Source organism: Anomaloglossus baeobatrachus, chromosome 4, assembly GCF_048569485.1.
Source record: "Anomaloglossus baeobatrachus isolate aAnoBae1 chromosome 4, aAnoBae1.hap1, whole genome shotgun sequence".
Classification (NCBI taxonomy): domain Eukaryota; kingdom Metazoa; phylum Chordata; class Amphibia; order Anura; family Aromobatidae; genus Anomaloglossus; species Anomaloglossus baeobatrachus.
Window position 1 is genome coordinate 150,622,009 of NC_134356.1, and position 25,805 is coordinate 150,647,813.

At 46.4% G+C, this 25,805-nt stretch overlaps 1 protein-coding gene and 1 long non-coding RNA gene across 2 annotated transcripts in view; one reads left to right on the plus strand and one right to left on the minus strand.

Moving 5' to 3' along the window:
- The window catches only part of TENM2 (teneurin transmembrane protein 2), a 4,009,156-nt gene extending 3,985,573 nt beyond the window's left edge, over positions 1–23,583 (plus strand). Inside the window, exon 30 of the mRNA XM_075344552.1 lies at positions 22,280–23,583. Coding sequence (XP_075200667.1) covers positions 22,280–22,465 — 186 coding nt within the window. The 3' untranslated portion in view covers positions 22,466–23,583. The remainder of the gene's footprint in view (positions 1–22,279) is intronic.
- LOC142303298 (uncharacterized) overlaps positions 1–25,805 on the minus strand; it is a 257,027-nt gene that overhangs the window by 46,788 nt on the left and 184,434 nt on the right. The window lies entirely within an intron of this gene.

Here is a 25,805-nt window from a genome sequence, read left to right on the forward strand (position 1 = left end):
GCTGCAAATATCTTTGCACTAGTGTGACTAGACAAAAGTCCAATAGCCACGTTTAGGATGTCACTAGGTACACTGACTGTTTGCTAGTATAATGGCTTAGTTAAAAAGAGTTTGAGTGTGCAATGCAGGCAGACATGCTGCAAATGTCTTTGCACTAGTGGGACTATAGCAAAGTCCAATAGCCACGTTTAGGATGCCACTAGGTACACTGACTGCTAGTATAATGGCTTAGTTAAAAAGAGTTTGAGTGTGCAATGCAGGCAGACGTGCTGCAAATATCTTTGCACTAGTGTGACTAGACAAAAGTCCAATAGCCACGTTTAGGATGTCACTAGGTACACTGACTGTTTGCTAGTATAATGGCTTAGTTAAAAAGAGTTTGAGTGTGCAATGCAGGTAGAGGTGCTGCAAATGTCTTTGCACTAGTGTGACTAGACAAAAGTCCAATAGCCATGTTTAGGATGCCACTAGGTACACTGACTGTTTGCTAGTATAATGGCTTAGTTATAATGAGTTGGAGTGTGCAGAGGACAGGAGGGTACAGTGCCAGGATTGTGGGGCTCTGGGTAGAGGAATGGAAGCCTGCCTTTCTATTCCCTCCTAATGGGGAAATGCAGCGACGAAATCCCTGACCTACTCTGTTTTCAGGACCTGTCACCTATGGCTCTGACCCTGCCCGTACGAGCCCTTAAAAGGACTTATAGAAAGTGCTCTCCCTAAGCTGTCCAGCTCTGTGTATACAGCAGTATCGGCGATAGGGCTCAGTCAGGATGGAGCTGCGCCAGTGATGTCTGACACCAAGGACGCAGAAGATATAATGGCGTGCTGGAGGAAAATGTCCGGTTTTATAATGCAGGGACATGTGACATGGACATCCTATCACACATGCCGTTGCTTCTCTGGCTAAAAGTCCACTTAGCTGTGTGTGTGTCTGGGATTGGCTGACATGCTGGCCCGCCCCACAAGACGCGCGCGCTTAGGGAAGGAAGACAAGGAAAAAAAAAAAAAAATGGCGATCGCGCTGTTCACGCACACTATACACTGAAATGTCATAATAGTGTGAGTCACAGAGTGACTTACACTATTACAGCGGAAAGCCAGCTAGGATCTTGCTGGTTTTTTGCTGCTAGAACCGTTCTCGAACGTTTCTAGAACTATCGAGCTTTTGCAAAAAGCTCGAGTTCTAGTTCGATCTAGAACAGGCCCCAAAATCACTCGAGCCTAGAACTGGAGAACCACGAACCACGAACCGCGCTCAACTCTAGTCATTATTATCATTGAATGAAACTGTGGTATCCAGGATGTTGATGGTTTTGGGATCATGGTGTAATGTGAACGTAACGCCCGGCAATGAGTGTTGAGATGTGAAAAAAATGAAAGTACGTCATCATTGGAGCCCCCCAGATGCAAAACTCATCATCGATAAAACGTTTCCAAGTTGTGGCATACGAGGTGTGTGACGCCCTGGACTAGTCAGGTCGTCCCAGGTAGTCCCATGCACACACACCCCACTCCCTAAAAAGATGACAGCAGCCAACCTACAAAACCTTGTCACCACCCTCCAGGTTTGATGTCCACACCAGGGGGGTGGAGCCAGGTGGTTGGCTCCACCTACAGAGGAGTTCACAGGCCTGGAAGCGGGAAAAAGACACAAGTTCTAGTGCAGAAGTCGATTAGCCTTGACAGTGAAGGAGGGAGGTCGAGTTCAAGGGCAGACCTGTGACCAGGCCTGCCAAAGTCTACTCAGGTATCTGGGTTGGAGCCCAGGCACCTCTGGAAAGGAGGCAGACGGTGGTGGCAGCCTGCAGGAGCTGGGATTACAGCCAGTGGAACCGTAGGGACCGGGGATGGGTGGTGGCCCGCCGGTACTGAACCGGGGAGCCGATTGGAAATCGGAGCACCAGGAGGGGTACTCAGACCCAGTATGAAGCCCCGAACCAACAGGGCCGAGTCAAATCAACTGATTGAGGACAGGCATTAAGGACCTTTCCCACACAAGACCTATTAGAAGACAACAGCCCAACCATATAGGGTGAAGCCACCGCCAAGGCATAGAGACCCAAAGGGCCAGCGTCTGCAGGCTAACGGGCTCCTACTGCATACACAAGTCGGGGAGCGGACTACCGTTGCTTAGGCATAGGAGTCAAAACGTTCACACAAAGAGGTGCAGGAGAAAGGCGGAAACCACCAACCTATTCAGGGAGAAGCTGCAGCCGGCTGCGGGCTCCGTTCATCACCCCGTTTGGTTTACCAGAGACTCCAGTCTATTGTGTCATAGTGAGTACACCAGCCTTCGGGCCCGGAGTGCTCCCAGACCCCTCCTCCACTGTACAGCACGGATGTTGCCGTCGAGGAGGAGTATGAAGAAGAGGATGAAAGGTAAAGGCAGCGGAACCCGGATGCCAAGTTGAACACAGTCCCCGTTGGGACCATACTGCCCGTCCCCGATGAGACTTTGTTTTTGCCCCGTTTTCAAAAAGACAGGGCCGAGAACTGGCAGGCCACCCAAAAACTATTGGGTTTGTAAATAACACCTTCCCTTAACCGGCCTTCCGGTTTCACAGCCTCCGGAGAGGCAGACTGGAGGATGGGCCTGCGGGAAATAGATGGCCGAGGCCCGCCACCACTACAACCGGTGGCCATCCTCCGAGTCAGGGGTCCCCTGGACGTGGGGCCTCTGAAAAGACAGGCAGATGTGGAACCCTGCACCCGTCCCGTTGGATAACGCCTGGGCCCGTTCTTGGACTGGGGAAAAGGGGTGCTGCCCACTTCTTAGGGGCAGCATCAATGCTCAGTTTGTTTGGGTGGGTGATTGAAGGACCCGGTCCCATTTCCCGTTGTTAATAAAATGTTACCGTTTGCAACATTTAAGTATGTGCCTCCCGTAAGGGAAGATTTGAAAAACCAAAAATTTGAAAGTTTATACAACAGTTAGTATACTTGTACTGTGTTCCCGTTTTTCTATCTTTCAGAAACAAAATAAACCGGTGATGGACGGGCAGCCCGCAGATGGTCTGCATTAAACCAAGGGGGAATGTGACACCCTGGACTAGTCAGGTCGTCCCAGGTAGTCCCATGCACACACACCCCCCTCCCTAAAAAGGTGACAGCAGCCAACCTACAAAACCTTGTCACCACCCTCCAGGTTTGATGTCCACACCAGGGAGGTGGAGCCAGGTGGTTGGCTCCACCCACTGAGGAGTTCACAGGCCTGGAGGTGGGAAAAAGACACAGGTTCTAGTGCAGAAGTAGATTAGCCTTGATAGTGAAGGAGGGAGGTTGAGTTCAAGGGCAGACCTGTGATCAGGCCTGCCAAAGTCTACTCAGGTGTCTGGGCTGGAGTCCAGGCACCTCTGGCAAGGAGGTAGACGGTGGTGGCCGTCTGCAGGAGCTGGGATTACAGCCGGTGGAACCGTAGGGATCGGGGATGGGTAGTGGCCCGCCGATACCGAACTGGGGAGCCGATTGGAAACCGGAGCACCAGGAGGGGTACTCAGACCCAGTACGAAGCCCCGAACCGACAGGGCCGAGTCAAATCAACTGATTGAGGACAGGACTTAAGGACCTTTCCCACACAAGACCCGTTAGAAGACAACAGCCCAACCATGCAGGGTGAAGCCACCGCCAAGGCATAGAGACCCAAAGGGCCAGTGTCTTCGGGCTAACGGGCTCCTACGGCATACACAAGTCGGGGAGCGGACTACCATTGCTTAGGCATAGGAGTCAAAACGTTCACACAAAGAGGTGCAGGAAAAAGGCGGAAACCACCAACCTATTCAGGGAGAAGCTGCAGCCGGCTGCGGGCCCCGTTCATCATCCCTTTTGGTGTACCAGAGACTCCAGTGTATTGTGTCATAGTGAATACACCAGTGCCTTCGGGCCGCACACCGCGCCGCACCACACCAGCATCCAGCATCCAGCACGCACCCGCTCCCCCGCCTCAGCACCTCCCTCGGGCCCCCGGGACCATTACTCCCCTACCCACGAAGGGGTCAACACCAAGCTGCGCAACACCGTCCCCGGGAGGCCTAGTTACCGGCAGCGGTGGTGTCCATCCATTCACCACAACCCGTGGGTGGCGTCACGAACTTACATCCCTTACAAAACCACCGCGGCCCTGGCCGTGGAACTCCCCACCGAAGTCCCTGCGTGTAGCGCCAACCCCCTTGCATAGCGACGTGACCCCCGGGTCCGTGAGGAGCTCGAACCACCCACCGCACGAGCACGGATCCGAGCGGCTCGGCGATCGCAGCCGAGCCCGTGGGGCGGTACAGGTGTAAAGTGGATGACTATAGACAAAAAGTTCTTCAAAATGGGCCATAAAAACGTTTGCATAGGTGGTGCGACATTACTTGCCATCGCGGTCTCCTTCCTCTGAAAATAGAAACTATCCTCAAATGGAACATTTTTTTTGTAAGAACCAGGTTTAGTAGGTCCTTGCAGAACTGTTTTTTGGGATTGGTTAAGGTTGTATATGTGTCCAAAAACCAAAAAACAGCCTCCATACCAGCACGGTGATCTATACTGGTGTAGAGGCTGTTTACGTCCATTGTGACTAAGATGTTACCATGTGGAACTGAGTTGAGTGACCTAAGGATACTGAAGAAATGGTTGGTGTCTTTCATATGAGAAGTTATTGCAGGAATGTATGGTGTAAGGATTTTCTCTACAGTAATGGCCAAAGGTAAAAAAATAGAATCTGTAGAGGCGACAATTGGTCGTCCGGGAGGGTACTATAATTTTTTGTGGATTTTGGGTAGGATGTAGAAGACAGGTGTGATAGGACGTAGATTGATGAGAAAATCGGACAATTTTTGGTTGATGTTGCCATTCTGTGCCTGAAAATTAACAGTTTCTTTTCGCAGGAGGCAACATGTCCTATGGGATCTCTAGAACAATGTGCATACATGGTCAGGTCACTTAATCGTCTCCTAATTTCATAAAGATAGTATGTTTTCTCAAGGATTACAATAGCCCATCCCTTATTTGCCGGTTTTATAATTATGTTTTTATTGGTCTGAAGATCCTTGACCGGATGATGATGTCTGGGGAGTTGGTTCTTTCCAACCCCCCAGACATCATCATCCGGTCGAGACGTACATTTCCCTGGTATCCAGTGATATTCAGCATCTTAGCAAATGCATAGATAGGGGTGATTTTCATATCAAACATAATATGACCGCTGAGGAATACCATGCCCTCAAGGATCTTCAGGCCAATAAAAACTTAATTATAAAACTGGCAGATAAGGGAGGGGCTATTTCCTTTTCCTCCTTCCTTTTCCAATCATTTCCTCAGTATCCTTAGGTCACTCAATTCAGTTCCACATGGTAACATCTTAGTCACATTGGACATAAACAGCCTCTACACCAGTATAGATCAGTTATTCTGAGCCAAATAATTTAGAAGTACAGTCGTGAAAAACTAAAGCAAAAAACTCCTAAAATACACAATGTTATTATTATTCAGTATTAAAAAGGGAAGAAAAAATCCCAACATCTATATCAAAAATTGAAGATAAAAATACATATACAAGGAGTACAAGGGAGGGGCCTGACCCTTATATCGCCCTAAACTCACCCCTTCCTTGCCGCGGAGGTTGGCACCCTAAAGCCTGCGCATTTGGCACCCCCGCTCAACGAAGACTATCCCTTCAAGCCCTGGAGTGACTCTAGCAACTGTGAAGGTGATAGTACTGCAAGGATTTAAATTCCAACAATGAACCAACAATCAGATCTAATATAGATAATACAGATACACCATAGCCAATATGATTAAATTGGAGACATAGTGGGGTACAGTGACCCAGGAAAACCACTCAGTAATATACTAGCGGCTCCTAACGGAAACCACCCGACGCGTTTCCCCTCATCTATCTGAGGTTCTTCAGGAGTGGAACAAAGAGTTAAGGGGGCTTTACACGCTACGACATTGCTAATGCGAACTCGTTGGGGTCATTGAATTGGTGACGCACATCCGGCCGCATTAGCGATGCCGTTGCTTGTGACACCTATGAGCGATTTTGCATCGTTGCAAAAACGTGCAAAATCGCTCATCGGTGACATGGCGGTCCATTCTCAAAAATCGTTACTGCAGCAGTAACGAACTTGTTCCTCGTTCCTGCGGCAGCACACATCGCTCCGTGTGACGCCGCAGGAACGAGGAACCTCTCCTTACCTGTCTCCCGGCCGCTATGCGGAAGGAAGGAGGTGGGCGGGATGTTACGTCCCGCTCATCTCCGCCCCTCAGCTTCTATTGGGCGGCGGTTCAGTGACGCAGCTGTGACGTCGCTGTGACGCTGAACGAACCGCCCCCTTAGAAAGGAGGCGGTTCGTCGGTCACAGCGACGTCGCCGGGAAGGTAAGTAGTGTGACGGGTCTGGGCGATGTTGTGCGGCATGGGCAGCGATTTGCCCGTGTCGTAGAACAGATGGGGCGGGTACCCACGCTAGCGATATCGGTACCGATATCGCAGCGTGTAAAGCGGCCTTTAGTTCAAAAAGACAATAGATAAACAATAATAAATGCTGGTGGTCCCATGTAACACTGAGAATCAAATAATCCCCGAATATATCCGGTCCCAACAAAATGAGGCTATATTCAACAACTAGAGAGCCTCAAGGTACACAGTACCAGGTCTCTTGCACCCATCAGGGTAACAGGAGTTAACCAAGGTATCTATACATATAGTGATGGGAGTAAATTCAAAGGGACAAAAAACAACAACTATTCAAAATACAAGGCATTAGCCACTTATCTTAGGCCTCAGTGTACATCAGATAAGGACATTCCTCAAAGGACTCCCTGGATAAGAAGCGGATCCAATATCCCCGTTACAGCAGTCAATAAGCGCCTCAGTTCATCATCCTCCAGTCTAGATGTGGTTAGAGTAATGAGGTGCAGGTTCTGGGGGCAAAGGAAACGCCCACACATAGCTCACCAACTTATAGGGCATATCTTAAGCACTCTCACCTGTAATAGAGTAAAAGGTTAACCCCTCATGGCCTGACGGTCCAGGGACATATTATCCAACGGAGTGTGCATATCCAGGTGCACCACTTCCGCATCTCCATATGCAGCGGTCACGTGATCAGGGAGTCCCCGATTACGCGAACTCGCACACGCGCACAAACTACTGCCCATTCTCGAGCGCCGATGTGAAACGTCATCACATACCACGTGTCCCAGCAAGCTGCGGTCACGTGAACGGGACTCCCCGATGACGCGTACCCACGCATGCGCACTGCATGCGTCCCAGGTTGGAACGGGAACAGGGAGGCGTTCACGCAGGCAGAGACCCAGCTTGTACTGCCAGTAACGCCCCCCTCTCTCAAACATGCACGGAGGGAAGAAAATAAACACAGTCGCTGTAACATACAGATATAGGGACAGCGGTGCTATCAGGGCAAGGTATTTTACAATTAATTGAAATAGATTAATGTCCAGCCATTAAGGGGATTCCAAGTTTTAGGTGAGATGGTATGTTAGGGAAGGGTAAAATTAAGTGGAGTCCATACATCCCATTAAGGTAACTATGATGAAAAAAGTAATATAAGTAGAAAAATACAACACCTCAAATTAGGTAAATAAACAAAGCCAAATCCTTTGCGGAACAATGGGCATGACAGAAAGGCAGGCTAAGAGAATCAGTCAGAGCTATGGGCAGAGACAGCAAGGAGACACTCATAGGACGTACTGGAACTAATGGAGATATAGGTTAGAAGGATCTATAGAAAGCATCCAAAGTGTAACTGCTCATTGAGTCCGGATGGATTCACAGTACATAACCTGTGAATCCCCCGGGCCTCCCTCTGTAGAATGAGTCAGTCCCAGTTACCACCCCTGTCCGGTGGTGGGACTACCTCGATGGCACTGAAAGCAAAACAGTCCAGTCCACCCCCATGCTCCATCCTGACATGTCTCGAGATGGGAGTATCCTTGGCATTTCTAATATCCCCAATATGGTCTCCTATCCGTTTTTTGAATTCACGTTTAGTCTTCCCTACGAACTCCCTCCAGCAATCACACTTAAAGAGGTAGATCACACCCACCGTGGTGCAATTAGCAAATTGACTGTTGAAGTATGTTCTCCCTGTTACTTCACTGAGGAACTGGTCTCCCCGTTTTACATATTTGCAAAAGGTGCATCTCCCGTACCTGAATGTACCCACTTTTCTAGTGTCAAGCCACTTTGATCCAGATGGAGAGCAATAATTACTGTGGACCAACCTGTCCCGAATGGTCCTACCTCGTCTAAATGTGATGGAAGGAGAAGGAGGTATGGAGCCCGCAATATCCGGGTCAGTCTTCAAGATGTCCCAATACTTTCCAATAATTCTACGTACATCCTCTGACCGGTCATCGAAATCCCCGATGATCCTCATCACTTGGGGCAGCATCCCTAACCCTCATGTGCAGGGTAGCACTTCTCGGTGTTGTAACTGCATTCTTATAGGCTGCACCCAAAACCTGTTCTGGATAACCCCTACATAGAAACCTCCTTTTTAAATCCCCTGCTTGATGGTAAAAGTCCGTATTGGAGGAACAATTCCTTCTCATCCGAAGGTATATATTCTATAGGTATCCCTCTCCTCAGACTCAAGGGGTGATGACTTTGCCAGTGGAGACAGCTATTAGTTGATGTGGGTTTGTGGAAAGTCCTGGTCTGGATCTTCCCCTGGACATCCCTGAAGATTAATATATCCAAGAAATCAATCTTGTCCTTTTTGAAGTCCGAGGTAAACCTCAGGCCCAATTTGTTTTTATTCAGGTCGCCCACAAATCTCCTAAACTCTCCTTCCCCACCTGACCACAGTACCAGCATGTCATCAATTATAGCACCCCCAGAATGTTATATGGGGGCTTCACCAAGAAGTCTCCTCGCCAAAAACGATGGTGTCCTCCCACCAGCCCAGGTAGAGATTAGCATAAGTGGGAGCACATGGGCTCCCCATTGCTGTACCCCTGAGCTGGTGGAAAAATCTCCCATTGAATCTGAAAACATTATGCTTAAGGACAAAGTCTAGGAGGACAATGATGAATTGATTATGTGGAGAAAACTGTGTACCTCTTGTGCTGAGGAAATGCTCCACTGCAATGATACCCAGGTCATGTGGAATGCAACTGTAGAGAGTCTCCACATCAATTAAGGCAAAGAAAACATTGTCCTCTATAACCACATCCTCCAGCTTCATGAGCAGGTCCGAGGTATCTCGCAAGTATGAAGGTAGCGCTGTGACAAAACTCCTCAACACCCTATCCACATAGATGCTGCTTTTCTGTGTAAAGGAGTCGACCCCCGACACTATCGGGCGTCTGCGTAGGGAGTCCACCCCCTTGTGCACCTTTGGCAGGGAGTAAAAGACCGGTAGTACTGGGAATTTAGAATACATGAAGTCCATTTAATTTTTTGAGATCAGTCTCTGAGTCAGGGCTTCCTCAAGCAATAAATAGAGTTTCTGATTAAACCCCACTCCATATGTATCCTTATTATCCAAAATGTCACAGCACATCCTCTTATACGGGCTATGGGTCATAACCACCAAATTACCGCCCTTATCAGATGGCTTTATGACAATTGCATCATATTTCATTAAGGTGTTCAGTGCTTCCCTCTCCTCCCTCTTCAAATTACCTTTGGGAGTCCAACCCCTTCCCTTGAGTTGGCCAAGCTCATCCGTCACTAATTTGGTAAAAATATCAATACTATTAACCTCAGAACTCGGTGGCATTTTTTGACTTTTGGGTCTTAAATCTGTAAAGGGACCATGGCCCGGAACTGAAAGACTCTCACTCCAGAGGTTACTCAGAGTTCTAAAGTCCAGGAGGTCCTCCTCAGATATTCCCAACCTTAGGCATTCCTGCTTATCATGACAGTTAAGGAAACGCTTCCATTTGAGTTTACGCGAAAAAAGGTTAATGTCCTTTATCCAACCAAACTCATCAAATGAGTTTGTGGGGACGAACGATAGTCCCTTGGATAGAACTTGGCATTCAAAGGGGGTGAGTATACGAGAGGTTAAATTGATGATGCAATTGTCATCTCTAAGGGTACCTTCACACTTTAGCGATGCAGCAGCGATCCGACCAGCGATCTGACCTGGTCAGGATCGCTGCTGCATCGCTACATGGTCGCTGGTGAGCTGTCAAAACAGGCAGATCTCACCAGCGACCAGTGACCAGCCCCCAGCCAGCAGCGACGTGCAAGCGACGCTGCGCTTGCACGGAGCCGGCGCCTGGAAGCTGCGGACACTGGTAACTAAGGTAAACATCGGGTATGGTTACCCGATGTTTACATTAGTTACCAGCGCACACCGCTTAGCGTGTGCAGGGAGCAGGAGCCGGCAGCACAGGCAGCGTGAGAGCTGCGGAGGCTGGTAACTAAGGTAAATATCGGGTAACCACCTTGGTAACCCGATGTTTACCTTAGTTACCAGCCTCCGCAGCTCTCACGCTGCCTGTGCTGCCGGCTCCTGCTCGCTTCATTTGTCGCTCTCTCGCTGTCACACACAGCTATCTGTGTGTCACAGTGGGAGAGCGCCTTTGAAGAAAACGAACCAGGGCTCTGTGTAACGAGCAGCGATCTCGCAGCAGGGGCCAGATCGCTGCTCAGTGTCACACACAGCGAGATCGCTAATGAGGTCACAAAAAACGTGACTCAGCAGCGATCTCAGTAGCGATCTCGCTGTGTGTGAAGCACCCCTTAGGCTCATCTGTAGTTCATTCTCACAGGGTTGTTCCTCAGATTGTAAAAGTTCTGATGGGTCCTCTGTTCTAAAAAAGAGGAGGACGCACATGAGGCCGAGGAAGTAGAGGAGGAGGTATGAGGAAAGGGGGAAGGGTCCACTCTTTGGCCCGTGTTCTTTCTTGTGAATCTTCCCCATGTCCCTTTTCTAGAGGGACCACTAATCTGATAGCTAGACTTAAGTCTGGCTCCCCTTTCAATGTCCGCAGAGGCCGTATCAGACTTTTCAGTATCGGATGTATCCCTATCCGATGTAGAACTGTCACTTGGACCCTCAACAGGGTCCCCCTGGAGCGTGGGGTAGATCCTACCTTCTTTAAACTCCAGTAAGTCCCTGCTAAATTGTTTTTGTTTACGATCTTTGATAGAATTTTGAAATTTTTCTACTGCGAACTGCAAAGCAGCCGCCTTTCTTGGGAAGTCTATATCAGTTTTAAACTTAAGTGCATCCTCCGTTAATGTGGTTAACCTCCTTGATGTGTAGTCAAATATATTCCTTTCCTCCTTCAGGAGTACACCCATCAATCTTATAGAACTCTCAGCAAGTTCCTTCTCCCAGGCTGTCAAAAGTTCTGGGGCCCTGGAACGTTTAGATGGAGTGAGATTTATTCTTAAACCCCTGGGCACAATTCTGTTTTTAATATAGTTCTCCAGGGATTGTATTTCCCACCAAGATTTTAAATTATCTTTATAACAGCCTGTGAGTTCCTGGAAGATATTTCTAATATTTGAGGCTCTTGGGGTATCAGAATTAATCACAGTCAGAAAAAGCATCCCTTGCATCCAGTGCCCACTGCTCCCGATTCACAGGTCCTGACAAAAATCCTGCCATCAATGAAGTTAAGTTATTCTGAGCCAAATAATTTAGAAGTACAATCGTGAAAAACTAAAGCAAAAAACTCCTAAAATACACAATTTTATTATTATTCAGTATTAAAAAGGGAAGAAAAAATCCCAACATCTATATCAAAAATTGAATTTAAAAATAGATCTACAAGGAGTACAAGGGAGGGGCCTGACCCTTATATCACCCTAAACTCACCCCTTCCTTGCCGCGGAGGTTAGCACCCTAAAGCCTGCGCATTTGGCGCTCCCGCTCAGTGAAGACTATCCCTTCAAGCTCTGGAGTGACCCTAGCAAATGTGAAGGTGATAGTATTGCAAGGATTTAAATTCCAACAATGAACCAACAATCAGATCTAATATAGATAATGCAGATACACCATAGCCAATATGATTAAATTGGAGACATAGTGGGGTACATTGACCCAGGAAAACCACTCAGTAATATACTAGCGGCTCCGAACGGAAACCACCCGAGGCGTTTCCCCTCATCTATCTGAGGTTCTTCAGGAGTGGAACAAAGAGTTAGTTCAAAAAGACAATAGATAAACAATAATAAATGCTGGTGATCCCATGTAACACTGAGAATCAAATAATCCCTGAATATATCCCAACAAAATGAGGCTATATTCAACAACTCCAGAGCCTCAAGATACACAGTACCAGGTCTCTGGCACCCATCAGGGTAGCAGGGGTTAACCAAGGTATCTATACATATAGTGATGGGAGCAAATTCAAAGGGACAAAAAACAACAACTATTCAAAATACAAGGCATTAGCCACTTATCTTAGGCCTCAGTGTACATCAGATAAGGACATTCCTCAAAGGACTCCTTGGATAAGAAGCTGATCAAATATCCCCATTACAGCAGTCAATAAGCTCCTCAGTTCATCATTCTCCAGTCTAGATACGGTTAGAGTAATGAGGTGCAGGTTCAGGGGGCAAAGGAAACACCCACACATAGCTCACCAACTTATAGGGCATATCTTAAGCACTCTCACCTGTAATAGAGTAAAAGGTTAACCCCTCATGGCCTGACGGTCCAAGGACATATAATCCAGCGGAGTGTGCATATCCAGGTGCACCACTTCCGCATCTCCATATGCAGCGGTCACGTGATCGGGGAGTCCCCGATGAAGCGAACCTGCGCACGCGCACAAACTACCGCCCATTCATACCACGTGTCCCAGCAAGCTGCGGTCACGTGAACGGGACTCCCTGATGACACATACCCGCGCATGCGCACTGCATGCGTCCCAGGTTGGAACGCAAACAGGGATGTGTTCACGCATGCAGAGACCCAGCTTGTACTGCCAGTAACGCCCCCCTCTGTCAAACATGCACAGAGGGAAGAAAATAAACACAGTCGCTGTAACATACAGATATAGGGACAGCGGTGCTATCAGGGCAAGGTATTTTACAATTAATTAGAATAGATTAATGTCCAGCCATTAAGGGGATTCAAAGTTTTAGGTGAGATGGTATGTTAGGGAAAGGTAAAATTAAGTGGAGTCCATACATCCCATTAAGGTAACTATGATGAAAAAATTAATATAAGTAGAAAAATACAGCACCTCAAATTAGGTAAATAAACAAAGCCAAATCCTTTGTGGAACAATGGGCATGACAGAAAGGCAGGCTAAGAGAATCAGTCAGAGCTTTGGGCAGAGACAGCAAGTAGACACTCATAGGACGTACTGGAACTAATGGAGATATAGGTTAGAAGGATCTATGGAAAGCATCCAAAGTGTAACTGCTCATTGAGTCCGGATGGATTCACTGTACATAACCTGTGAATCCCCCGGGTCTCCCTCTGTAGAATGAGTCAGTCCCAGTTACCACCTCTGTCCGGTGGTGGGACTACCTCGATGGCACTGAAAGCAAAACAGTCCAGTCCACCCCCATGCTCCATCCTGACATGTCTCGAGATGGGAGTATCCCTGGCATTTCTAATATGATATAGTTCCTTCTAACCTATATCTCCATTAGTTCCAGTACATCCTAGGAGTGTCTCCTTGCTGTCTCTGCCCATAGCTCTGACTGATTTTCTTAGCCTGCCTTTCTGTCATGCCCATTGTTCCACAAAGGATTTGGCTTTGTTTATTTACCTAATTTGAGGTGTTGTATTTTTCTACTTATATTAATTTTTTCATCATAGTTACCTTAATGGGATGTATGGACTCCACTTAATTTTACCCTTCCCTAACATACCATCTCACCTAAAACTTTTAATCCCCTTAATGGCTGGACATTAATCTATTCTAATTAATTGTAAAATACCTTGCCCTGATATCACCGCTGTCCCTATATCTGTATGCTACAGTGACTGTGTTTATTTTCTTCCCTCTGTGCATGTTTGAGAGAGGGGGGCGTTACTGGCAGTACAAGCTGAGTTTCTGCCTGCGTGAACGCCTCCCTGTTTGCGTTCCAACCTGGGACGCATGCAGTGCGCATGCGTGGGTACGCGTCATCGGGGAGTCCCGTTCACCTGACCGCAGCTTGCTGGGACACATGGTATGTAATGACGTTTCACTTCGGTGCTCAAGAATGGGCGGTAGTTTGTGCGTGTGCGCGGGTTCGCGTCATCGTGGACTCCCCGATCACGTGACCGCTGCATATGGAGATGCGGAAGTGGTGCACCTGGATATGCACACTCCGCTGGATTGTATGTCCTTGGACCGTCAGGCCATGAGGGGTTAACTTTTTACTCTATTACAGGTGAGAGTGATTAAGATATGCTCTATAAGTTGGTGAGCTATGTGTGGGCATTTCCTTTACCCCCTGAACCTGCACCTCATTACTCTAACCGCATCTAGACTGGAGGATGATGAACTGAGGAGCTTATTGACTGCTGTAACGGGGATATTGGATCCGCTTCTTATCCAGGGAGTCCTTTGAGGAATGTCCTTATCAGATGTACACTGAGACCTCTCTAGTTGCTGAATATAGCCTCATTTTGTTGGGACCAGATATATTCGGGCATTATTTGATTCTCAGTGTTACATGGGACCACCAGCATTTATTATTGTTTATCTATTGTCTTTTTGAATTCTTTGTTCCACTCCTGAAGAACCTCAGATAGATGAGGGGAAACGCGTCGGGTGGTTTCCTTTAGGAGCCGCTAGTATATTACTGAGTGGTTTTCCTGGGTCACTGTACCCCACTATTTAAATAGATAATAAAACAAGCGCACTATGAGAAGCACCCGTGGAATCCTTTTAGCGTTTAAAAAATTAGAATTGCTCACCTTTGTTGGTTGTGCGCCCCCGCACAACTTCAGTGAAGGCTAATCAGTCTGGAGTTCCTCCGAACAGATCCTATGTCCAGGCTTCCAATATCCAGATTGTGGGTATCGTTGTCGGCTACTGATTTCCACCGGCACCATGGAAATCAGGTTCTTGTTCCTCTCTCCTCCAGCTAACCAGCTGGATTTTTTGATATGTCAGCAGGTCCTTTGCTGCTAATACCGATTCCCAACAGGGAGGGGGTAAATGGATAATTCTTTCGGTCTAATATAGCGCAAAAAGGATATTTGCTGATATTAATTATTTGAACTTTATTGAATAGGCACTCCTATTATTACTATTATATATGGTAATAATAGGAGTGCCTATTCAATAAAGTTCAAATAATTAATATCAGCAAATATCCTTTTTGCGCTATATTAGACCGAAAGAATTATCCATCCACTGTACCCCACTATGTCTCCAATTTAATCATATTGGCGATGGTGTATCTGTATTATCTATATTAGATCTGATTGTTGGTTTATTGTTGGAATTTAAATCCTTGCAGTACTATCACCTTCACAGTTGCTAGGGTCACTCCAGGGCTTGAAAAGATAGCCTTCATTAATCGGGGGCGCCAAATGCGCAGGCTTTAGGGTGCCAACCTCCGCAGCAAGGAAGGGGTGAGTTTAGGGCGATATAAGGGTCAGGCCCCTCTCTTGTACATGTATTTTTATCTTCAATTTTTGATATAGATGTTGGGATTTTTTCTTCCCTTTTTAATACTGAATAATAATAAAACTGTGTATTTTAGGAGTTTTTTGCTTTAGTTTTTCACCAGTATAGATCACCGTGCTGGTATAGATGCTGTTTCTTGGTTTTAGGACACATACACCACCTTAACCAATTCCAAAAAACAGTTCTGAAAGGACCTAAGCCTGATTCTTACAAAAAAAAATTCTATTTGAGGATTGTATCTATCTTCAGAGGAAGGGGACCGCGATGGGAAGTAATGTCGCGCACCCCTTTGCAAACTTTATTATGGCCCATTTTGAAGAACTTTTTGTCTATAGTCATCCACATTACACCTCGTATGCCACAACTTGGAAACGCTATATCGATTACGTGTTTTGCATCTGGGGGGGCTCCAATGATGTGACCAACTTTCATTTTTATCACATCTTAACAACTAATTGCCAGGCATTACTTTCACCATGATCCCAAAACCATCAACTTCCTGGATACCACAGTTCCATTCAATGATAATAATGACCTCCCAACTGATTTGTACACAAAACCGACTGATAGAAATACCCTTTTACATTACAACAGTTGGCATCCCCCTCATGTTAAAAGATCTCTACCCAAATCTCAACATGTCCGTATAGACAGAATAGTTTCAGACATCTCTACAAGACAAGCCAGACACCTTGAGATGAACAAACTGTTTTTGGCTAGAGGTTATGCTCCCCATGTAGTTCATCCATCTACAACCTCTAATTCTCGACCAGATCAATAATACAAACGTGTTCCTTGTATAAGCACCTATCAAATACCACAATTTCACTCTACATTAAAAACAGTTACTTTAATAAACATTTATGCCATAAACATAGTACATATAATAAATTAATTTTCGTGTGTTGAAAAATAAAGAGAAAGGTAGGAATACATATACACCCTACTCTCTCCCTTCCTAAGATACAGGGGTCAGCGTCCTAGTTACGGTTGACTTCCCGTTCAGCATAGACTAATATCTATGTTATCCCTTCTCTATCTTTTGATACCCAGTGCTCCTATTTTGTAGTGGGTAAGGTGTACCACCAAAAAGAAAAGCCCACAGAAGATAGTGTGTGCGCTGTGATAGAGAGTACATTCATCAGTATTTTTTGTCGTCATCTAATGGGGTAATCCTAGATTAGTCAACTGCCAGTTAGAATAATCCCATATCTGTATCAACTGAATAAAAAACAATTCAAAGATTGCTATAATTAGTCCAAGAACCTCCCTACGCGTTTCACCCCTTTTATGAAAATGTGTTATTGGGGCTCATCAGGGGCATATCAACAACTTCCTTGAAAATCAAGTCACAGCTTGCAATCTGGAATAAAAGGAAAAAAAATGAACCACTGTTACCACCAATACAATCCTGTTCGTGGTCAGTTCACCAATAATAGGGTATACTGAACTATCACAGCTTCTTATTTTTGAACAGAAGACCACCTGATGTTGGAGACCTTCTTAGTTAGTCAATCATGGTTAAATTGATGCTTTACTGTATGTCTGACAGATCAACAAGCAAAAGCTCATTTTAGTACATATTACTACACTAGGCAACAACTGTATATAGTACATCCATAGATAATAGGTAATCAAAATACCTTGGCTGCTCAAGCAAAGCAAATATGGACTTGTAGAACCAGCTGCTCATTCAGGTTATTGAATATCAGCAGTTACCATGCTCCTATGAAACCGTACTATTTTCCTCTGCCCCTACAGAACATAATTAGTATTACCCTTAATTCCAGGAACTAGACATATGCCATTAGTATTTCTATATTGTATACCTCACATACCTGTGTGCAAATGTTCTGTATCACACTTAATCTAGGCAATCACTCAAAAAGCCGTGTCATTAAATTCTAATCAGTCTGTAATGACAAAATTTTGTAACCAACAAATCATTGGCATGTACCCCAATTGAAAAATAACATACCACTATATGCCTCGCATACCTGTTTGCAAATAATTCCTGTGCCACTTAGTCCCATCCAGACACTATAGACACGTGTTCACTTTACTGGAATGACAGAAAAAATGCCCTAAATAGTTATCAGGCATATTGTCCTGCTTAGTTTAAGGAAAAAACATAACCACCATGTCCTACCTGGCAATTTATGAGCAGTGGTTTAAGAGCGGTGGTGACCTTGTTGTGCAAGCGTCCACAATGTACACAGCCCTGCACTCCCATCTAATATATTCGTATTGGGTGAAAATAGCAGTGTTTTCCAGTGGGGGTCACGTATTCTATTCACATGTGCACCTGCCTTTATCTTCCGGATTTTACCGCCGATATTCGTTCCACTAAACATTTGTTCCTAGGATCCACACATGCATCCTCCAAGAAGCGCGCGCATACGCAATAGCAACTAAATAAGAATGATTTAGGATTGAAATTCATGTATGAAATTGGAATGGACAAAATATAATTTCTTGATATCTTTATAAAGGAAGGAAAACACAGCCTACTGGATACCACGCTGTATAGAAAACCTAGCGCAACAAATAGTTTACTAAGATGGGAAAGCCATCATCCTGTGAATTTGAAGAGAGGAATCCCCGAGGGACAATTTCTGCAAATTCGTAGGAACTATTCCAATGATCAGGAATTTACTAGATAGGTCTCCCAACTAAGCAAAAGATTTATCTATAGGGGATACCCGAAAGAAATGGTAAATAAAGCATATACCCAGGCAGTTCACACAGATAGGCAAAGTCTATTAAATACTACAAGGAAGAATGATGATGTAGGAAAGACCCGACTAGTGACAACATATGATGACCAGAATGTTCAAATTATGAAAATCCTCAGGAATCACTGGGGGTTATTAAAACAGGACAAGGACATTGAGGATGCTATTCACTCATATCCCACTGTCACATTTAGAAGAGGACGTAATATCAGAGATCTTGTGGTGAAAAGCCACTACACACCCCCCTGGTAAAAACAGGGGTAACATGGCTGCAGCAAAGAGAACATGGCACATTCAAATGCAGATCTTGTAAGTTCTGCAAGTATATCGATTCTTCTAATGAATTTAAGAGTGTAAAAACAGGGAGAATCTATAAAAACAGAGGATTTGCAAACTGCCGTACCCAAGGGGTGATCTACCTCTTTACATGTGGCTGCCCAAAAAACTATGTAGGCAAGACAAAGAGGCAATTACGAATTCGGATAGGAGAGCATCTTGGTAATATTCGAAATAAATGGTATACGACAATTGCCAGGCATATAAACTCGGAGCATGAGGGGTATATGACGCTGTAAGATTTAAATGTATTGAGACAATTCCAGAACCAGAGAGGAAAGGAGACTGGGACAAAATATTATTACAAAGAGAAGCTAGGTGGATATTCTGGATGGAGTCCACACATCCGGACGGCCTGAACGAACAAATTAGCTGCACTAGTTACATATAGCAAGATGACAGTATATCCAGCCATATAGGATGCATTTGGTCCAAAGTCGACCTAATTCCATAAAATAAAAAAAACAAAACACATGGGAGGGGTAATAACATATTTAATTTGATACCTTATACAGTATGTAGATAATTATGTAGTAACATATGATAGAGATATGTCTGTACAAAATCTATATATCTAACCTTCTGAGGGACTACTATTGCCCATACAAGGGGTCCATAAATTAATCAGCATATGTCTGACATAAAGATTAAGCTGTCAATTATAATGCTCACTAGAAATAGGCCCGATGCTACCGCATCGGAATTGCGTTGAAAAAAACATCTGTCTATGCTTAGTGGTGCTGACAGGAGCAGTGGTGAGTGGGGCTGGGGGCATGCAGATCTGGTGAGGGGGGCTGGAGGCATTCAGATCTGGCGGGGGGGGCTGGGGGCGTACAAATCTGGTGAGGGGGCTGGGTCATACAAAGCTGGTGAGGTGGGCTGGGGGCATACAGATCTGCTGGGAGGTGGTCTTGGGGCATATAGATCTGGTGGGAGGTGGTCTGGGGACACACAGATCTGGTGGGGGGGCTAAGGGCCTCCAGATCTGGAGGGGGGGCTTGAGGCATACAGATCTGGTTGGGGGGTGGAGGAATACAGATCTGGTGGGGGGGCTGGGGGCATACAGATCTGGTGGGGGGCTGGGGGCATACAGATCTGGCGGGGGGCTGGGGGCATACAGATCTGGTGGGGGAGGGCTGGAAACATACAGTTTTGGAGGGGGGGGGCTGGGGGCATAGAGATCCGGTGGGGAGGGGCTGGCGGCATACAGATCTGGTGGGGGGGCTGGAGGCATACAGATCTGGTGGGGGGCTGGGGGCATCCAGATCTGGTGGGGGGCTGGGGGCATACAGATCCAGTGGGAGGCCTGGGGGCATACAGATCTGGTGGGAGATGGGTGGGGGCATACAGATCTTTTGGGGGGGCTGGGGGCATACAGATATGGTGGGGGGCTGGGGGCATACAGATATGGTGAAGGGGCTGGGGGCATACAGATCTGGTGGGAGGTGTTGGGGGCATACAGATCTGGTGGAGGGCTGGGGGTGTACAGTTCTGGTGGGGGGGCTGGAGGTATACAGATCTGGTGTGGGGTGCTGGGGGTATACAGATCTGGTGTGGGGTGCTGGGGGCATACAGATCTGGTGGGGGTGCTGGGGGTATACAGATCTGGTGGGGGGGCTGGGGGCATACAGATCTGGTGGGGGGGCTGGGGGCATACAGATCTGGTGGGGGGTTGGGGGCATACAGATCTAGTAGGGGGTTGGGGTCAACAGATCTGGTGGGGTGGGCTGGGGGCATACAGATCTGCTGGGGGCATACAGATATGGTGGGGAGGGCTGGGGGCATACAGATCTGGTGGGGGGGCTACAGATCTGGTGGGGGTGCCTACAGATCTGGTGGGGTCTGGGGGTATACAGATCTTTTAGGGGGCTGGGGGTATACAGATCTGGTGAGGGAGCTGGGGGTATACAGATCTGGTGGGGGGCTGGGGGTATACAGATCTGGTGGGGGGCTGGGGGCATACAGATCTGGAGGGGGGGCTCGGGGAATACAGATCTGGTGGGGGGGCTGGGAGCATACATATCTGGTGGGGGGCTGGAGGCGTACAGATCTGGTGGGAGGCTGGGGGTGTACAGTTCTGGTGGGGAGGCTGGAGGCATACAGATCTGGTGGGGGTGCTGTTGGTATACAGATCTGGTGGGGGTGCTGGGGGTATACAGATCTGGTGGGGGTGCTGGGGGTATACAGATCTGGTGGGGGGGCTGGGGGCATACGGATTTGGTGGGGGGGCTGGGGGCATACGGATCTGGTGGGGGGCATACAGATCTGGTGAGGGGTGGTGGGGAATAAACAGATCTGGTGGGGGGCTGGGGGTAAACAGATCTGGTGGGGTGCTGGGGGTATACTGATCTGGTTTTGGGGGGGCTGCGGGTATACAGATCTGGTGTGGGGGGGCTGAGGTATGTAGATCTGGTGTGGGGGGGGCTGCGGGTATACAGATCTGGTGGAGGGAGGCTGATGTCCCCTACAGCAATGAGCACATTGTTTAGTAATGTGCTCCTGCTGGTTCCCTTCTGTCCCCTATTATGCAGTGTCTCACCTGTCCTCCGTGCCCACGGATCCTCCAGCTGCAGCAGACAGACTCCTCCGTGATATCGTGCGGTGTACGGAGCGGCCGCTGCAGGTTGATGTCATGGCTTTAGTGCAGTTGAATACTTTACGGCGCCAAAAAGCATTCAAATGCAGTAAAGGGCTGACAGCAGAATCGGCGGCGGCCCCGGACAGTTGAATATACAGTAGTGTGTGTGGCTGTGTTAAAATAAATAAAATAAAATAAATCTTTATTTTTATATAGCACTAACATAATCTGCAGCGCTTTACATACATCAGGAATACTGTCCCCATTGGGGCTCACAATCTAAATTCCCTATCTGTATGTCTTTGGAGTGGGGAAGTAAACCGGAGGAAACCCACGCAAACACGGGGATAACATACAAACTCCTTGCAGACACGTTCCTTGGTGGGATTCGAACCCAGGACTCCAGCGCTGCAAGACTGCAGTGCTAACCACTGAGCCACCGTGCCGCCCATGTGTTGTGTGCATGTGTGCATGTGCTCGGTGTATCTATGTGTGTCTGCTGTGTGTTTATATGTGTGTATGTGTGCATGCGTGCAGTGAGAACCCGGAAGGCGGAGCATCGTTCGAACTGCGGCTGCGCAACGGACAATGCCGCAGTGCATTACGGAATAGGGGAACAGACAGAACTGGTGATTATGTAAGTAGATTGGTTCTGTATTTAAACCAGTAAATCTATTATACTGACTTACGATAAAAACGTTTAAGCACATATACAAAAATAAAAAGGTGAACGCTGTTATGCATAGTATGTGCTAAAGATGGGCAATATTGCCAGTAAAAGAAATGTCTGCCAATATGCTGGGAATTGACTGCACAGGCATGTGGTGTCCTTCAAGCCCTTCTTGTGACCGCCTCCCGTGCTGGCCATTTTTTGACACATGCTTTTTGTCTATGCTCCTGTCCGTGACTTTGCTCTCATGCGTACTGGTATCTATTTTCCTTGTTTTATTATGTTCTGCATATTACTCACTGTTTGGGTTTGATTTGAGCTGCTTTGCTGGAGAGTTTCTGCTCTCTGTTTGATTTTAATGGTCATTTTTTTAAAAAAATCTTTCTCTCTCTATGTTTCTTACATACAGGGCTCAATGAGAGCGAATTGCTGGAAGTCATCTATTTGGGAACTATATATTCTTCGTGTTTGTGATGGAACTATACTGTGGGATCAATGTGCATTAACCTGTCTATCAAATATGATGGAAGTATATTTCAGGATGTATGTGCATTGTTATGATGAATGTATACTTATAATACGGCTCTCTGTTTAATAAATACGATCTAAGTTAAATATGTATAGGATCTCCACATTCACATTGTTTGCCAGCACTTCTGCCCTCTTGTAAGATGGCTCCAGACTCACTGTTACTTGTACGCGCCGTGTGTGTCGGTGCCTGTCCCTCCCCTTCAGCCGGCGCCCAATGAGTGAAGCGATTAGCGCGCATGCGCAATGCGGCTTCCGGGACGCCGGCTGGAGTGGGCGGCATGGCCGTCGCCACGCGCTGCGCGTCACTGATGGGTCTCAGGTGAGTCTGTCGCCATAAAAGGATGACCACTTCCCTGTCACAGCACCTCCTGACGAAGCGAGTGTGAAACGCGCGTAGAGGTGCTGGGCAGTGTGGTCCTACAGGTAGTGGTCTCCAATAGCCTTAAAAACTTCTCAAGTAACTCTTTGGATTTGGCAATGTGAATACTGGCAAGCTACCATTTGGATAATGGCTCTAAATTCATCATAGAGCTGTGTGCTTTGATTTATGGAACACAAGGGTCCTTATAACATATATGCATTTGTATGGCATGGTAATTTATACACCGTTTTATCTCGCCTGTCGGAGCATCTGTTTTGTGTTTCTGTGATTTATTTATGTACCTCCCTCTGGGTTTGCCATAGTACGTTTCACTATTGGCTCTATGAATTAACCCTTGACTTTTGGGGTGGATATAAAGCATTGACATAATAATTCTAGTGTATAAAAATATGCTCTGACTTTTTCTGTGAACCCGAAGTGTTTCCTCATGTGCACAACTTATATGTATCCACATGGTGTGTTAATCTAATGTAATTATTGGCACTTTCTAAGGTTTGCTGGAGTGCCAAAGTTTGCATGATTATCCTTGATATCTTTGGAATAATACTTATATGTCCTGGTGTTATTGCCACAGCATATTATACTGTTGGCCTTATGGCATCATTTCTGCTGCAAACTTTGGTATAGGCATACACTTAACCTTTTGACCATTATAATATAACAAATACCACACTGTCCCAGAATTTTTTCTGTGTTTTTAAGGGGTAACGGTTTTTACTGTGTTTTTTGATATCCGTCTCTAATCATGTGACATATGTTTTTTTGATATCATGTTAATAAAATTTATACACTTGTTTGAACTTTTGTGTAAATGTTTCTGTGATGTACTACGTGACTGTGCAGGTCTAATATAGGTTTATATGCTGAGTCTGGTGGACATGCTCATATAATATATGATATGGATTTCTATTTCCGCTTTTGGATTTATAATATGCTGGGAATTGACTGCACAGGCACACATTCATAGCGTCTTGAGCAGTCGGATACAGCTTGAAACTACAGAATCGATTGCTCATGCGCCCGCTTCTTGTAGGGCGCATGCGTGGTTCCTAGGAACAAATGTTTAGTGGAACGAATATCGGTGGTAAAATCCGGAAGATAAAGGCAGGTGCACATGTGAATAGAATACGCGACCCCCACCGGAAAACACTGCTATTTGGCGCTCAATACGAATATATTAGATGGGAGTGCAGGGCTGTGTACAATGTGGACGCCTTCACAACAGGTCACCGCCGCTCTGAAACCGCTGCTCATAAATTGCCAGGTAGAACATGGTGGTTATGTTTTTTCCTTAAACTAAGCAGGACAATATGCCTGATAACTATTTAGGGCACTTTTTCTGTCATTCCAGTAAAGTGAACACGTGTCTATAGTGTCTGGATGGGACTAAGTGGCACAGGAATTATTTGCAGACAGGTATGCGAGGCATATAATGGTATGTTATTTTTCAATTGGGGTAAATGCTAAGAATTTAATGACACGGCTTTTTGAGTGATTGCCTAGATTAAGTGTGATACAGAACATTTGCACGCAGGTATGTGAGGTATACAATATAGAAATACTAATGGCATATGTCTAGTTCCTGGAATTAAGGGTAATACTAATTATGTTCTGTAGGGGCAGAGGAAAATAGTACGGTTTCATAGGAGCATGGTAACTGTGATATTCAATAACCTGAATGAGCGGCTGGTTCTACAAGTCCATATTTGCTTTGCTTGAGCAGCCAAGGTATTTTGATTACCTATTATCTATGGATGTACTATATACAGTTGTTGCCTTGTGTAGTAATATGTACTAAAATGAGCTTTTGCTTGTTGATCTGTCAGACATACAGTAAAGCTGTCATGCTGTACTCTAAGATGTACAATAGCAGTACAGCGCAGTAATGTGGGACTGAGAGGATTCCTGAAACTATCTGAGAAGGTAGTTAGCTGGTAAACCACTAGGTGGCGTAAAAGTGGAGGAAACGTATGAGCAGGGAATTCCCTAGCAGAGGTAATACTAGTCAAGCCCACCAGATGGCAGTAGAATCGTCAGAAAGCCGTGTCACAACATGAGGTCTTGTAAGTACACAAGGGTAAAGTCTAAACGTAGTCAGAGGGAAGCAAATAGTCAGTAGCCGGGAAATCAGAGCCTAGAAGCGAGGGGGAGTGGGAAGACAAGACAGAATTAAGGTAAACAGATAAGGAACGAACAGGGAGACAGCGGGAGAGACACTGATGGAAACAGGCAACAGAGGAGGTTAACAGGTCAGGTGAACACGGAGGTCAGGAGAAGGCAGGGCAGACAACAGGTCACTCAAGAGCAGAACACAGCAGAGCCAGAAGTATCACTGGCGAAGTCCAAGAGAAACAGTGCCCTAATAAAGCAGCCTGAGCTCCAGAACGAGGCAGAAAGGATTAACCCCTAACGTGACCTGCATCAGAAGTGAAACTAAAAAAAAAGTCTCAGCTCCAGCTGAGCCAGGAGTCAATCATGACAGTACCCCCTGCTCAAAAGTGGGCCACTGGACCCCCAGGTTTCCCAGGAAACCTTCTATGAAAGGCACGAGAAAGTCGGTCAGCATGGACAGATCGTGCCGGAACCCAGGATCGCTCCTCCGGTCCGTAACCCCTCCAATGTACCAAGTACGGAAGCGAACTACGGACCCGCTGAGAATTGATGATGCGCTCAATCTCGTGTTCCATCTGACCATCCACTGAAACGGGCATAGGGGGATGAGGACACTCGGAAACAGAAGGAACATAAGGCTTGAGCAGAGATTTATGAAACATTAGAAATGCGAAAGGACTGCGGTAACCGCAGACGAAAAGCCACTGGGTTGACAATCTCGATGATCTCATATGGACCAATACATTTTGGACCCAACTTAGTGGAAGGAATTCTCAGACGAATGTTTTTGGTAGACAACCAAACTTTATTCCCCACCTGAAAATTAAATCCTACTGATCGTCTCTTGTCAGCAGAGCGCTTTTGCCGCCCTAAAGCCACCTCAACATTATGCCGGACCTCCCTCCAAACC